Source organism: Arvicanthis niloticus, chromosome 5 (assembly GCF_011762505.2).
Source record: "Arvicanthis niloticus isolate mArvNil1 chromosome 5, mArvNil1.pat.X, whole genome shotgun sequence".
NCBI lineage: Eukaryota > Metazoa > Chordata > Mammalia > Rodentia > Muridae > Arvicanthis > Arvicanthis niloticus.
The window spans coordinates 27,771,888-27,788,551 of record NC_047662.1 but is presented as its reverse complement, the minus strand read 5'-3'; the positions used below and the strand labels follow the sequence as shown (position 1 = coordinate 27,788,551).

The 16,664-nt window shown below is 41.2% G+C and overlaps 1 protein-coding gene across 3 annotated transcripts in view; it reads left to right on the top strand.

The window, feature by feature from the left end:
• Positions 1 to 16,664, top strand: part of Kiaa0319l (KIAA0319 like) — a 91,878-nt gene that overhangs the window by 3,036 nt on the left and 72,178 nt on the right. For all 3 annotated transcript variants that reach the window (XM_076934192.1, XM_034503179.2, XM_034503178.2), the window contains exon 2: positions 321 to 490. In XM_076934192.1, coding sequence (XP_076790307.1) covers positions 349 to 490 — 142 coding nt within the window. In that variant the 5' untranslated portion in view covers positions 321 to 348. The remainder of the gene's footprint in view (positions 1 to 320; positions 491 to 16,664) is intronic.

The window sequence follows — 16,664 nt, the reverse complement described above, 5'->3', positions numbered from 1 at the left end:
AAGCTGAAGTAGAAAATCAGAGCTGCTTCCTCAGGTTGGTGCTCTTCCCCATGCTCACACAGACGTTAGATTAGACAACAATGGGATATAAAATCAGTTAACAGCAGATTCATTTTATATATCCCTGCTCTGTTGTTACACTGATAATTATAGGCTAAGCTGAAGCTCAGGCTGAAAATTTACTGGCAGGGATGAACATTGAAAGACACACTTGAAATTTCTCTTTCTCCTGATCTGTCACATTTTTCTAGCATTCCACATTTCCAGGAATCAATTATTAATTGCTTGGCATATAATTTCTTCTCTTTCTGTCTTTCTAGTGTACTGGTTCCGCCTCTCTGGAAGGCCATGGAGAAGAGACTGGGAGTCAAGCCAAGTCCTGCTTCCTGGGTTTTGCCAGTATATTGTTGGCAGACATCAGTGAAGCCACTGAGAAGCCTGTACCTGCTTTACAGTTTCTTCTACTTCAGCGTTCTGTGGTTGTCAACAGGTATCATTTTTGAGATTTAAGATTTAACCTCTTCCACACTGCATCCCCTCCAAACAATCAGCATCCTGACTCTATGGGTTTGTTTTAAAGACCTGCCGGAAGGCAGAAAAGCCATCTGCTGACATAAATGGCCATCATTTTGGTGGGTGTTTACTTGTTGGGTATGCTTTTGTCTGTCTGTCTGTTTGTTTGTTTTTCCTGAGACAGGTTTTTAGGGTGTGTGTGTGTGTGTGTGTGTGTGTGTGTGTAGCCAAGGCTGGCCTGGAACTCAGAGATCTGGCTGCCTCTGCCTCTTGAGTGCCACCATACCCTGCTTGGTTTGGTTTGGTTTGGAATCAAGATAAGAATTGGATTTTTTTTTTCTCATAAAGGAGACTTGGTATTCAGTTTTATAAAGGTAGATTGACAAATCAAAACAAAACAAATAAACAAATATTCAGAGTTGGATAGATTGAGGTCCTGGAGCTGGACATTGTCACATGACTGATGCACATTAAGTGTTAAGGCCCAGGGCACATTACCTAAAGTCTTTCTATCTTTTTAAGTGGGAACTTGCTGTGTAGCCCAGACTGGCCCTGACCTCATGATCCCCTTGCCTCACTCTATTAACCTTAGATCTGCCTCATAGCTTGACATGAGAGATAATATAGTAAAAGCATGTGATGCTGTGTGACCATACCTGCTTAGTAAGTGATGCATGGCTCTCTTACCTAGAGAAATGAACACTTGGTTTTGTTTTTGAGACAGGATGTCACTGTGTTAGCTCTGACTGGCATAGAACTGGATACATAGACTGGCTACAAACTCACAGTGATCTGCCAGCCTCTGTCTCCTGAATGTTAAGATTGAAGATATGAGCTGCCATGCCTGGTAGATGCTTACTACTTTAACAAATTCATTTATTTACTTTAATTTGAAAGGGCTGCACGTGCCTGCAATGATGGTCTATGTATGTAGAGATCAGAAGACAGCTTTGTGAAACCAATTCTCTTCTTCCATCTTTGTGTGGATTCTGAGGATTAGACTCAGGTGGTCAGGCTTGCTCAGCTGAGCTGTCTTGTTGGCTCTGTATGCTTTGTTGTTGTTTTTAGTAGAAGAGAACCATGTTGATGGACTTGACAATGTAAACTGCCCTACTCAAGACTATTTCACCTGCTTGATGCCAAAAGCCAAATTTAAACATACGCTCTCTCTGTGTCTTTACTTTTTTCATTCCTTTGTTGACATAATATAGAGTGTAAGAAGGCAGCATTTTGAGATCTTCTGAGTGTGCCCTTATTCTGGACAAAGACCCAAAACATTCTGCTGCAGAGACCACTGTCATGGCTGACTACTCAGCTTGTGCTCTGACAGCTATGAAGATTTCTGTTGTTGTCATGATCTTGAAAATCAAGTAATTACTATACTAAGCAATTTTCATAGCACTGATGACGGGTTTTGCTGTCTTGCAGTAGATGGTGATTGCATGATTATAGTGGTGGAGGTTGCAGTACATAGAAAGCGGACCCAAATCTTTAGTTTTTATATAAAATGATGCTTTGTTGGCTAATTCTGGGCATCGTTTTATGTGAGATAATTTGAATTAAGTAATTAATTTAGTTCTATCACAGTAGGAAAATCACTTCTTTGAAAGTGTTCCAACAACATAGCAGACTTGTAGGAACATTGCATATCTTCTCACTTAATTTTTATGATAATTCTGAAATACATAGGTTACACTCATTGTATTAATAAGGAATAGAGACCTAGAGAAGCAAAGTTACTTGGCTAGAGTCAAATAGTGAGGCCAGGGCAGAGCAGGACCCTGACCCAGCCTGTTTGCTGTAGTGTCTGTTTTCTTCCGTTCCACCACAGTTCCTTCTGACCATCAATGATTCTTGGAAGACCAAAGTTTTTTTTGTTGTTGTTTTTCCCCAGGACCTTGAAAGATTATTTGAAAGATTCAGAGTTCAAGGGGAGGAATGCAAAGTCTCAAAAAGTAATTCTGAGTCTTTTTGTATTTTTCCCTTATACTTGGTTATGAATAGAATTGTGGGGAGTTTCAGATTTAGATAAGAAATTATGTTTAATCAGTCCTGATGAGGATTAAAGTGAAAATACCTAGGTACTTGGGATATAGGCTGGTGCTAGAACACTTGACCAGTATTTGAAAGGCACTGGGTTCAACTCCACCCTGCAAACAAAGCAAAGAAAAACATAGTGCTGCCAAGGGAGATGTGGCTGCCCTCAAATAGTGCTAGAAGACTTGAGCAGCAAACAGAGAGGCATAAATATCCGGAGATCTAACAAGTCCATATCCCTTGACTCACTTCCTCTTTTAAGAGTTTTAGAGCTGGAGAGATGGCTCAGTGGTTAGGAGCACAGGCTGCTTTTCCAGAGGACACAGGATTGTTTGCTAGAGGCCATATGGTGGCTCACAACCATCTGTAATTTCACTTGTGAGGATCTGACCCCCTATTTTGACCTCTGCAGGTAACCAGTCATACAAATGGTACACATATATACATGCAAACAAAACATACACATGCAATTATAAAAAATAAAGAGTTGGTTTTGGTGTGGGAGTTGAGAGGAACTGGAGAGGTGGCTCAGTGGTTAAGAACATTTATTGCTTTTCCAGAGGTCCTGGGTTTGGTTCCCAGGACCTATGTCAGGTGGCCAGCTTTTGGTATATGTGTATGTAAATGTACATATATACATATGTGTATGTATATATATTTTTGGTATATGTGTATGTATATGCATATATAGCTCAAGAGCTAGGCATGGTAATTCATGCCTATAATGTAATCCTTTTGTTGTTTTCTGGTTTGTTTGTTTTTTTGTGTGTTTTGAGACAGGGTCTTTCAAGATATCCCTGGCTGTCCTAGAACTTAATATGTAGACTAGGCTGGCTCTGAACTCACAGAGATCCACCTGCCTCTACCTCCTAATGCTGGAACTAAAGCTGTGTGCCACTACACCTGGCTCTTTAATGTAATCTCTTAACAGAAAGACTCCTGTGAGTTCCAGGCCAGATTGGGCCAGGGAGATAAATGCTTGCTGACAAGTCTGACAGTCCCCAAAACTACATGGTGGATGTAGAGAACTGACTTACAAGCTGACTTTAGCCGTCACACATGCACACGTGCGCACACACACACTGTGGCACATGGGCATATACACACACAGAAATGCACCACAGCACTTACATAACTATACACATACACTGTGACACATGAGCACACACACACATACATACTGTAGCATATGTGCATACACACACATACTGTGGTACATGTATATATACACACACACTGGAATATGTGTATATACATACACTATGGTATATGTGCACCCACACACATACATATGTGCACAAACAAAATAAATAAATGCAAAAAAGAAACAAAAGAAATTTATCTTAAGTATATCTTTAGATAGTTGTTGGGAATAAGAACAGTAATTGACACTTGTTTATTTTGTACTTTGAAACATTGCTATCTCCTGCCCAATGACCCAGCGGTTTTTTCGTATTTATGAGATAGATAGTGTCATAATTACTTTCAGCTGTCAATTTGACATAAAACCAGAATCACCTAGGAAGTGGGACCCTCAACTGAAGAATTGTTTGTCAGATTGGCCTATGGATACTGAGAGAGGGATTGTTTTAGTTGCTAACTGATATAGGAGGGGCCTGCCCACTATGGGTGGTATCATCCCTAGGCAGGAGGGCCTGCGCTGTGTACAGGAAAGGTAGCTGAGCAAACTGGAGGTAGCAAGCCAGGCAGCAGCTCTCCTCCTTGGTTTCTGCTGAGTTCCTGCCTAGGCTTCTCTTGCTGATAGACTGTAACTTGTAAGCTGAGATCAATTCTTCTCTCCCCAAGTTGCTTTTGCTCATGGTGTTTTTTATTAAAGCAACAGAAAAGTAACTAGTACAGATATTATCCAATGTTTCCTACTTTAGAAGAATGAGTATATGGGGAGACATCCTACACAAAATGGTAAAAGCAAGATAAATAACTACATGTTTACTATGGCACCAATGGTATAAAATGAAAAAAATCACATAATAGAAAATAATCTAAAATAAAATGTATAATCAAATGTTTATTTGTTAAGATCTCTTTTTATTCTTCTATGTTTTCCACTGTTTTTGAACAACAGCTTCTCTCTCTTTTTTTAAATAAGGAGATGAAAATCTATCAGGCAATGCAACAATAAAATGACCCAGGTGAAGCTGTCTGGGTCTCCTGAGTTGGTGCCCGTTACTTGTGTATACTCAGCTTTTACCTGAGCATTACGTCCCCTCCCCTCCCCTGATACAAGGTGTTTTGTTTTTTAATCTGTTACCATTTAGCTCATGGATTATATGAATTCTTCCTGAACAAATAATGAGAAATCTGGGAACTCTGCAGTTACCGCCCATTCCTGGGTACCACTTACCAGTTGACCCCTCTTTGGTAGAGCTCCAGGTGCACACTGACTTCATTTAGGTGGCTTCTTTTCATTTCTGCTCTGGGCTCAGTAGTGAAGCCCACTGCCGGAAGTGAGCGACCATGATTTGTGTGATAAGAGCTACCCTTCCTTCCTTGTGGGCTATTGAGTTGGTGCTTTCTGTATAATTTTACTGCTATGTGGTTTGAAAATAGCATTTTGGACCTGGTGATTATCATTTGGAAACGAATGTGAGATTCCCCTAAGAACTTGGAAATTCCTCAGGAGTTAGTCAACTTCTTAAGAGCAGGAATTTGGCCCTTATTGCTTATGTGAGGTATTCTAAGCAAGTATTAAATTTGGCACATAAATGTACTATAAAAGTATTTGTAGGCTGAATACTACATTAGCCATAGGGGATTATCTTTAAACTGTGAAAGCAATATAATGAGGGGAGAGGTCTACAAAGATGACTAGATGGTTGTGAGCCACCGTGTGGTTGCTGGGAATTGAACTCAGGACCTCTGGAAGAGCAGTCAGGTCTCTTAACTGCTGCGCCATCTCTCCTGCACCAGCTTCAGCTAAAGTATCCCAGGATTGCAAGCCTGTGCCAGTAGGCCTGGGTCACATCCATACTCTTCCACTCTTCATTTCCTGTTCTTTTTGCAGTGCTTGTACATGCCAGGTAAGTGCTCTGTTACTGAGCTATATCCGGCTCTGGTTTGGGGTTTCTTTGAAACAGGGGCTAGCTTTTGTAGCCCAGGCTATCCTGGGACTGACGGGATAACCTAGACTGGCCTTGGACTTGCCGCAGTTGGTGTCTTATCCTTCCCAGCACTGGGATCGTGAGCATGAGCCACCACACCTGGTTTTCATTTTATTATGTTTCATAATCTAGAAAAAAAGTTGAAGCGGTAGCCTGTATTTACTTATTGAAACATTATATCAAATAATATGATATGAATATATTATATGCATGTATAATATTATATGCATGTATTAGAGAAGCTCAAAACAAAAATTTCAAAGACATTAATAAAAAGCAAATATGAAGTAATTTAAAAATTTAAACAATTTAAAATTTTAAGCAATTTAAAAATTGTTTTTAGTGTGTGTATATGATGTGTACATAGGAACACATGCATACCATTGGGATACGTATGGAGGTCAGAGGACAACTGTGTGGAGTTGCTTCACTGCTAACCATCTTTTACATGGCTTTTGGGAGCCAAATGCACTTTTCAGGCTTATATGCTAAGACCTACCCTACCAAGCCATCTCACTAGTCCAAAGTTTTAATTTTTTTTATTAGTTATTTTAGTATACAGAATGAATTTCATTATAGCCTTTTTGTACACTACATATAGCATGTGTAAAACCTAGATTCCTCGTGAGAAAACAGAGGCACTTGCCTTTCTGACTCTGATGACACGATGCTCTTCGGTTCCATCCACTTTCCTGGAATCACCTAATTTCGTTCTTCGTGGCTGAACAAAGCTTGATTGTGTGTGTGTGCCCCATTATCTTCCTCCGCTTGTCTCTTGATAGGCATCGGCTGGTTCTCTGCGTTCTGCCCTGACCTTCATTATTTATTCCTGCCCATTACTTTTGGATTAGGATGGTTCTTGTTTTTCTAAGAATATAAATAATTTATTTGAGATGTCTGTGGTCTTTTAACATAAGCACTCATGGCTGTTGGCTTTTCTCTTAGAACTTTCCTCTCTCACATCTTCAGTGACCCAAGAGTCTGTGTTCAGTCTTTAAAAGCTTATGTAATACTTGTGGTTTTCTTGTTAATTACTTCAAGTTTTATTTCACTATGTTGTGTTAAGATGGAAGTTTTTTCATTTCTTTTGCATTTCATAAGAACTACTTTATGACCTATTTTAAAGAATGTTCCACTGGTTGACTGAGAAGAACTTTTGTTTTGCTCTTGGATAGAACATTCTGAAAATGTTCCGCTTGATTTATTGTGTAGATTAACTCTGAAGTTTATTTTGTTTTATATTTTACATTAAAGCTGTTTATATAAAAAAAAAATACCTGAACTCCTATTTATTTTTCATGGTGGAAGTCACAAGTTAAACAGGTTTCGAATAAGAAAAATGACAATTTGTTTTGTTGACAGGTTATTATGTAGCCAAGTCTGATGTCTAACTCACTGTGAGACTGGGGATGGCCCTGAATTTCAGATCCCCCTGCCCCTATCTCTTAAGTGCTAGATTTGTAAAAGTGTATCATCCTGCCCGGTTTATGCATTGCTGGGGATCTAACCGAGGGCCTAGTGCTAGACAAGCACTCTGCCAACTAAGCTATATCTCCATCCCTTGAAGTTTCATTATTGATTTTTAGCCTGGATAACCTATTTTTGTTTGTTGGTTACATGTATTTTTCTGTGTGTGCTTGTGTGTGCACACGTATGCCAGTGTTGATATAGAAGTTAGAGGACTTTCTTTACCAATCACATGCATCCCAGGAATCAAGCTGAGGCTTGATGGCAGGTTCCTTTATCCACTGAGCCATCTTGCTGGTCCTTGATGTCCTATTTTTTATGGGTGAGATATGAAGTCACCTACTGTTACTATGTCAAGATCTGTCCTTTCATTTCCATTAGTGGTTTGTTTTTTAAATTAGAAGCCTCAACATTTGTTGTGTGTAATTTATGATTTTTATGTCATTTTTATTTTTTTATTAATATGTAGTAGCCTTTAAAAGTATTTTCTATTTGGCCATAGTGGTGCATACCTTTAGTCTCAGTGCTCAGCAGACTTGGGTGGATCTCTGTGAGTTTGAGGCCAGCTAGTGAGGAGTTCCATAACAGCCAGGGCTACATAGAGAAACTCTATCAAAAAACAAAAAGCCAATTTATTTTTTTTTTTAGTTTTGGTTTGATGTCTATGTTATCAGTTATAAAACAAGAGTGCCAGCTTGGTTTTTGACTTTTATTTGCCTGGTACTCGACTTCCATCCTTTGATGCTCAGTCTGTAGATATCGTTGCCAGTGAGATGTGTTTCTAAGGAACACTGATAGTTGTATCTTGGTTTTGTTTGTTTTGAAACAGGGTTTCTCTGTATAGCCCTAGCTGTCTTGGAACTCACTGTGTACACCAGGTTGGCCTCAAGTACAAAGAGACTCGCCTGCCTCTGCCTCCTGAGTGCTGGGATTAAAGGTGTGCACCACCACGCCCAGCTGAAATCATAGTTTTTAGTAGGCTAGCATGCGTCTGTCTTTTAATTGAAAAGTTAAGACCATTCATACTTAGGGTCACTGAGAGACATTTGCTAATTGCTATAGGTTTGTCAGTTGTTCTCTTGGTTACACAGATGTCTTAGTTACTTTTCTTGTCTAGAAGCAATCTAGAGGACAGTTTACTTTGGCTCACAGTTCAAGGACCTATTATCCATCATAGTGGCAGGGAAGGAATTCGGGCCATTGGAGACAGCCCTGGAAGCTGAGAGTAATGTGCTCATTCAGTCTGGGACCTTCATTGAGTGATACTGCTCACATTTAGTGTGGGTCTTCCCACCTCAGACCTAATCTCACTGATGTGCCCAGAGGCTTGTCTCTCAGGTGATTCTGTATCCTATGAAGTTAATGTTCAGGTTGTTGCTTGTGTTTGTCTTTCTTACCATTTGTATGAGGTGCTTGCTAGTTTATGGTGCTGGACATGATATATTCCTGCTTCTTTTTTGTTCAGCTGTTTTTCTTGTGAAATTCTTTTTTTTTTTTTTTTTTTTTTTTTTTTTTTGGTTTTTCGAGACAGGGTTTCTCTGTGCAGCTCTGGCTGTCCTGGAACTCACTCTGTAGACCAGGCTGGCCTCGAACTCAGAAATCCACCTGCCTCTGCCTCCCAAGTGCTGGGATTAAAGGCGTGCACCACCACCGCCCAGTGAATTTTTTTTTTTTTTTAAGATTTAAAAAACTATTTATCTTCATTCGATGTGCATTGGTGTTTTGTCAGTTCCCATGGAGCTAGAGTTACAGGCAGTTGTGAGCTGCCATTTGGGTGCTAGGAATTGAACCTGGGTCCTCTGGAAGAGCAGCCAGTGCTCTTAACCGCAAACCCATTTCTCCAGCCCTCTGTGACATTCCTAAGTGTGCCTCTTTGTTTGGCACTCCCTTTATCCTCCGTGTTTATAGCTCTTTTTAGTGTCTTCTTCAGTGCTGGCTTGGCCATCATGAATGACTTCAGTTTGTGTTTTTCTCAAAAGATCCTTGTTTCTTCATCAACTTTAACTTTAAGAGTAACTTTGCTGTATATAGAAATTTTGGTTGGGAATTGTTTACTTTCAGGACTTAAAATATACCACTGCATGTTTTTTGTTTTTGTTTTGTTTTTTTCTTTCAAGGGTTTTTGTTAAGTGGTCTAATATTCTGGTATGTTTGTTTTTATAAATGGATGATCATTCTTTTCTTACAGTGCTTATCCATTTATTTATTTATCTTTTAGGATAGGATTCAATGTAGCTCAGGCTGGACTCCAACTTGCAATTTAGCTAAGGATAGCCTTGAACTCTGTAACTTTAATTTTATGTGTATAGATATTTTACCTGTACTATGTATATGCACATGTGTCCAGTGCCCTCAGAGTTTAGAAGAGGGGTCAGAACCCTTGGAACTGGAATTATAGATGGTTGTGAGCCACTGTGTGGGTGCTGGGAATTGAACCTAGGACCTCTGGAAGAGTAGCTAGTGCTCTTAACTGCTGAGCCATCCCTCCATCCCCCCTCCCATTTATTTATTTTGTTTTATATGTGTGAGTGTTTTGTCTGCAATCGTATATGTGCACCACATGCCTGCCTGGTACGCACCAAAGTCAGGAGAGACTCTTGGATCTCTTGAAACTGGAGTTACAAATGATTGTGAGACACCATGTGGGTGCTAGGAACTGAACCTTGGTCTTTTGCAAGAGCAGTAAGTGCTCTTAATTGCTCAGGTATACCTCCAGCTTTTAAAAAAATATTTATTTATTTTATGTATATGAGTACACTGTAGTGTCTTCAGACACACCAGAAGAGGGCACCTGATCTTGTTACAAATGGTTATGAGCCACCATGTGGTTGCTGGGAATTGAACTCAGGACCTCTGGAAGAGCAGTCAGTGCTCTTAACCACTGAGCCATCTCTCCAGCCCCATACTTCCAGCTTTGACTTGACTTGTCTGTTCATTAGCTGGTGGACATCAGAGGTTTCTACTTTTTGTCTAAGTAATGGTGTTCTGAACATTTATATACTAATGCCTCTGTCTTCTTCTCAGCATCCCTCATTATCTGACCTCTCCTTCCCCTGTCAGCAGTGGGATCAAGCCCAGGGCCTCTCACATGCTTGTCTCCACCAATCCTCTTTTTTAAAAAAATAGTAGAGTAGGCTACTGAAGATCAGAAAATCAGAGCAGACTTCATGGAGAAGAACTTGCTTTAGGCCTAGTATGAATTCAGTTGGCAGACAGACAGACACAATGAGGACAACAGAACAATGAAGCAGGTGGGAATTCCTTAGTTCACTCTGTTTTTAAGTTACTCACTCATTTCACAGGTATTATTGTGGCAGGTTCTACATTGTGGCAGCTCTCCATGTAGTTCTGACTTAGTCTTCCTTGCTTTGTCATTTCTTGATTGGGCAGGCTGTCTTTGCTTTCTCTCTTCCTTTTTCTGTCCCCTTCTGAATCTAATGAGGTTTAGCTTCTACATACATCTTGGGTTTCGCTAAGGTGATGGTGACCTTCCTACTTGGAGACCTTCATAGACCCTCTTACCTGAGGTCTGCAGTAAGCCTATGAGATGGTTCCATGGCTAAGAGAACTTATTGTTTTTCCAGAGAACTCAAGTTCAGTTCCCAGCACCTGGCTACTCACCACTAACTACCTGTGGTTCCAGCTCCTGGGGCTCTGATGCCTCTGGAACTCATGGGTACCTGTACTCAAGTGCACGCATCTGCATACAAAGACAGACACATGGACACTTACACTCAAGTGTGCGTGTGGGGGTGCACACAGAAGAATCAACCTGCACACACATACACACACACATACAGGAATCAACCTGCACACACACACACACATAGACACATGAGCACCTATATTCAAGTGTACACACCCACATACAAATACACAAATACACATAATTAAAAATAAGATAACAGCCAGGTGGTAGCGGCTCATGCCTTTAAACCCAGCCCTTGGGAGGTAGGGGTAGGTGGATCTCTGAGTTCAAGGCCACCCTGGTCTACAGAGCAAAGTCCAGGATAGCATGGGCTATCCAGAGAAACCCTGTCTCAAAAACCCTCCCTCTCAAAAATAAAATAACCCTTTAGAAAAGTCTGTGCAGCATTTGGCATCTTTGTTTATTTTCTCGAGACCCTGTCTTCACTTGGCCTAATGTACACCGTCTTCCTTGTCCTCCTCCTTGTGTTCTGTACTTTTCAATTACTTCCCCCTCGGTCCCTCCCCAGCTTCTCTCTTAAGTTATTTGTTCTTCAGGGCTTTGTTCCATCATCCCCACTCTTGCATGCACTCTAGCAGGCTCAGTCATCCCTTCGGTTGATAACTGTGATTACCACTCCCAGATCTGTCACTGCTGAGCAGCAAACTACCCAGCCACCTGTATGTCACACATCTCCAACTGGATGCCTCATAACTACAGTTAAGTTAATATGTCAAACAGAAGCCAGAGCCTTTCTTCTCTTTATTCCCTATAAACATAGAAAGAGCATCTCCACCCATACTCTGAGGTAGAGATTCTGAGTCATTCTCATTTCTTTCCTCCTCCATATCCAAAGACCATCATTCATATCATGTTTTTATGCTCCATTCTGCTGCATGTGTCATTTTCACTCTGCCTAATGTTTTCTGAACCACACAAACTTAAGTTTCTTTCAGATCCTCTGAGACTTCTGCTCTGAACTCCTTGTGAAGCTCTTGTGATGGCTGGGCAGCTCTCTCTGTACCCTGCATCCTATGTTGTAGTGTTAGGCTTTGGGAAGAGAACCCCAGGGTAGGCAAGTCTTTTTTGTGTGTCTCTGTTAGCAGATGGTGTTAAAATAATTGCTTAACACTAGCAGGGCCAAGCTCCAGCATGCTTCTGCCTCCTACCCCAGCACTGCTTGACCCCTAATGATCCGTTTGCTTCTCTATCCTGTACTCTTCATCTTGTAAGCACCTGGGGATCCTACTCTGTGGTGTTTGCAGTGCAGCCCTTACCACAGACTGGTTCTCACTAGACTGCTGCACTCACCCCATCTTTTTACAGCAACTTCCTCAAATTTTAGCCAAAAGTCTAAATGTCTCTGCTTTTCAACATCAGCAAGTCTCCTCTGTGCTGCATAGATTCCAGCTTTCTGTGCTAGAGCAGGGAAACTGTCCTTAAACAGAGAACTGGGCATTCATGGGGGTCATTTCAAGGAGGGTCTTTCCTTCTCTTAGGACTGCAGTCTTATGTTGTCACAGATATTCTATATGGTAGATGGCAGTTATGGTGTGTATTCCGTGTTCTGGGTAGTGGTTATGGTATATTCTGTATAGTACGTGTTGGTTATGGTGGGGTGGTGAGTTCTCCAACTTGATTAGGAACAGGAGTCTATTATGATAATTTTATTGCATATATCTGTCTGCTCCATGAAGCTGTCTTATTCAGAGTAACCTCTCTAATACAGAACATATAGTAGGTAACAAGTTCTGTTGTGAAAGTAACCTTAGCACCCCTTTCTGAGCATTTATGTTGGGGTAAACTGGTCTTTTCTTCTCTATTTTTTCAAACAGCCTATTATGTGGGCTCTTCATATCCAAAGAGGAAAATGTATCTATTGTTTCTCTGACTAATTCATTTCACAAATGGCAGAGATTTTTTTTTCTGGTTCATGAGTTAGAACTGACCCCTATTGTGTATAGCAGCCAGTGTTGAGGGCTTCTTGCCCTGCCGTGCTCTAGCTGGTCTGCCCCTCCCAGGACACCCTGCATGTGCCCAGTTGAGTATGGAAAGCAGAAGAAAGGCCATGGCTACACATCCCTGCCATATTCTCCAGCCTCTGCAACCACTCGCACTGCAAAGATAATATTTTGATCTCTGTGTTCCTTAACTGTATTCTAATCAGTACAGAATTCTGCATAGAGAGATTAACAATCTCAGAGGCCACAAAGACTGCAGATAGGACACAAAGATGGCTGGCTCCAGGCTTAGCAAGAGGTTTCTTCCTCTCCTGATGCCTTTCTGTTCTTGTGTGCTTTCGCTCATGAGCCCAGATAAGTGTTCCAAATGCCTGCCAAGAGTGTGACCCCACTTTCTTCCTTATTGCTTTTTTTTTTTTTTTTTTAGTACTTTGTGGTCTGTGTACCCTCTTATCCCAATAACAGCAAGTCATGTGTGCTTTTTTTTTTATCTTTTTAAGTAAAGGTTGTGGTATATTTTAAACATGCATTGGTCTTATTTTCATGGAAAAGCATTTTTGGGGGCCTTTTGAGGTATCCCATTTATCATCTTCTATATGCTGGGCACCCAATTTGAGGTGGATGACTAATGGACTATCTCTTCTTGCAATGAGCCTTCAGCAGGAACTTTCTCCTGCCAAACTGTCCTGTATTCTTAACTACATTGCAGTACAGGAAGGTAATAAATTATTAATCCTAAATCTGTCTCCTTAGATTGTAGGGTAATGACTTGAGTACTTGGCAGCAGGGAAAAGGGGAGTTTTCTGGCTGCTAGCACAACCCATGCAAGCTTTTTGATTCCAGAGTTCAGCTAACTGGTATGAGCAAGTCTAAGGGATCGTGTCACATCACACTTAATTGATGTAAGTTTATGAGACTGGTCAGAGCTCCCCAATTGGCCTCTCTCCTGGTGACAGGAGATCATTATCTGTAACTTAGACATTCTGTAGTGAGGAAATCACCTTCAATCCTTCCAACTCGGAAAACAGCACTTTTTAGTGGGGTTTCTTTGCCCTTTAGAAACACTATGCAAACACAGCATAAACTTATTTACTAACTTGTGTAAGAAAGTGAAGAGCGATGGGGAACTGGAGTACCTGACAGTAAACCTACCACAAGTTAAGAGCCGTTTCACATGGACTCTCCCTGGAGTCTTTTCAGGGGAAAAGCAGCAAGGCAACCATGGAGTTTAGAATAATGACACAATGATAGGTCAAAGCTCAGCCTTTGGCCTGTTTTTGTCGACTTTATAAAAACCTCGGTAGATTAGCGTAGCTGCTAATTTAAAGCACTGTGTCAGAAACTTCTGGAATGTGCTCAGGAGTGTATGTGGTTGGTGTTCCAGATGCCTGTTTCCAGCCAAGCAGTGCCAATAAGTTTGAGTTAAAATTAATGGGCTCTTGGTTTACTTTTGTCTGTTTGTTTAATGTGTGCATGAGTGTTGGGCCCAGGGTCACACACATGAGAAGCATCGTTCTACCACTCTGCCACTGGGCTACAACCCCAGGCCCTAGGCTCTGCTTGTTTTGTGTGTGAGAGAGAGGGAGAGGTTAAGGCAGAGTCTCATAGCTCAGACAGGACTTAAAGTTGAATATTGGGATTATAGGTATGCACCACTACACCCAGTGGCTCTGGTTTCTAAGCTGTCTTTCTGATCCTCTACCCAAAAACAAACCTGAGGTTGGGCCTGTGGTTCTTGCTTTTTTCCCACTCCTAGGGGTAGGGCACATAGAGGTGAGTGGATCTCTGTGAGTTTGAGGCTAGCTTGTTCTACATAGCAGGTTCTAAGCCAGCCAGGCCTGCATAGTGAGGCACTGTCTCAATAAAATAAAATAAAATAAAAACTGAATCTGACCCTCCCCGCAGGGGCGTCTGAAGTAAGAGTCAGCCCATGTGGATAAGTTCCCATGGCTACTGTTGACTGCAGATAGTGCTGCGTATGTTTCAGAGAGATGATATAAGAGATGATCTTCGGGCAGTGGTGGTGCACGCCTTTAATCCCAGCACTTGAGAGGCAGAGGCAGCTGGATTTCTGAGTTTGAAATCTAGCCTGGTCTACAGAGTGAGTTCCAGGACAGCCAGGGCTACACAGAGAAACCCTGTCTCGAAAAACCAAAAGAAAAAAAAAAAAAAAAGAATTGGTCTTGCTAGGCACTTGGGAAGCAAAAGCAGGTGTGTTTCTGTGCACTCAAGGCCAGACTGGTCTACATAGCAAGTTTCAGGTTAGCCATGACAACATTGTGAGACCCTGTCTCAAAAAAAAAAAATTAGTCTTGACTATCTGTTTTTTAATAAGTAAGAGGTACACCTCAGCCAAGAGCAAGGACATAAGAGTCAGACAAGCTGGAATATGTCCGGGGCTTCTTCTTCTTCTTCTTCTTCTTTTTTTTTTTTAAAGATTTATTTATTTTATGTATATGAGTACACTGAGACTAGCTATCTTCAAACACATCAGAAGAGGGCATCAGATCCCATTACAGATGGTTGTGAGCCACCATGTGGTTGCTGGGAATTGAACTCAGGACCTCTGGAAGAGCAGTCAGTGCTCTTAACTGCTGAACCATCTTTCCAGCCCCTGTCCTGGGTTTCTTATGGACTGGTTGGAATTGCTAAACTCCATCAAGTTATTCATCTATAAAGTGGGGATGAAGTACTTCTCTTGGAGTTGTTATGGGTGTTATGAGAAATATTCATGCAAAGGGCTCATGCTATTTCTAGGTTCACTCAATAAATGTTTTCTCATATATGATTCAATCTGGTGAAAGTCTTATTTAATTTCAGAGTAACCCAGCTGCAGCAAGTTTGATATCTGTGCTGATTTAAGTCTCTGCCCAGTGGAATCTATTCTAAGTATAATGCACAGGCAGCTGACTTTCTGCATTGTCAGACAAAGTAGACCCTCACTCATTTCTACATAAGCTTAACATGGTTCAAGTCCATGTGTGAATGAACTGTACTCCATGGTTGTAGTGTTTCTGAGGAACATCACAGGTCACGTGTTTACTCTTACTCTCCCTCCAGAGGAGGACTGCATTCTGTTGCCACACTGCAACTATAGCCTCCACCCTGCTTCCCTTCCCTCAACATGACATGTTCATGCTTGGCAAAGCCCCATGCTAGACTATGTTGGCTCTGTCTTTTGGTCAGGATAGTAGCTTGTATGTTTTGAGACAGAGTATTGCTATGTTGCTACTTACTCTTACCTTGAATAGCCTACATCCCTAGTCAGCAGTGAGTGTATTTATCTGGACAGACAGAACAAGTATTACAGCTATAGTCTTTGTTCCATTTTAGATGATTCCATTCACAGGCACTGGATAGAGCCGGCCAATCAATACTCAAAGGTCTACGTGAATCAGGGTGTTCTTGTCCTTTAGGTTTCAAGTTTGTTACTCAGGTGAAGATCTCCAGGATCATGTCAATAACAAAGGGAAACTAGACAATACCATAAGATAAGAAGGAATTACCCTTGAATGAGGAGTTAAACATCACTGACATTGTCTATGGAGTATGAAACAGAGCAACCCTGGCTAAGACCCCTTTGAAGCGCTGGAGCCTCTGTCCCTAAAGACGGTGCTGGAGTGTCTTGCCTGGTTCCCCCTTGAAAACTCACTCAGCAGACGTTATGTCTTTAGGAACTTTCTTCCAGCTGGCTTGATGTTATGTTTTGATTCAGTGTACAACACATTTGAGTTGAGATGTGTGCTCCCAAGTTCTCGCTCTTGTCGGTAGTAAAGGGGATGGTGAGAAGAGGAGTAGGGTTTCCATTGGTTTCGTTTTACCTTTTTAGTGTTCATTTCTGATTCAGGTTTTACAATTTTAAGGGAACTGCTATCT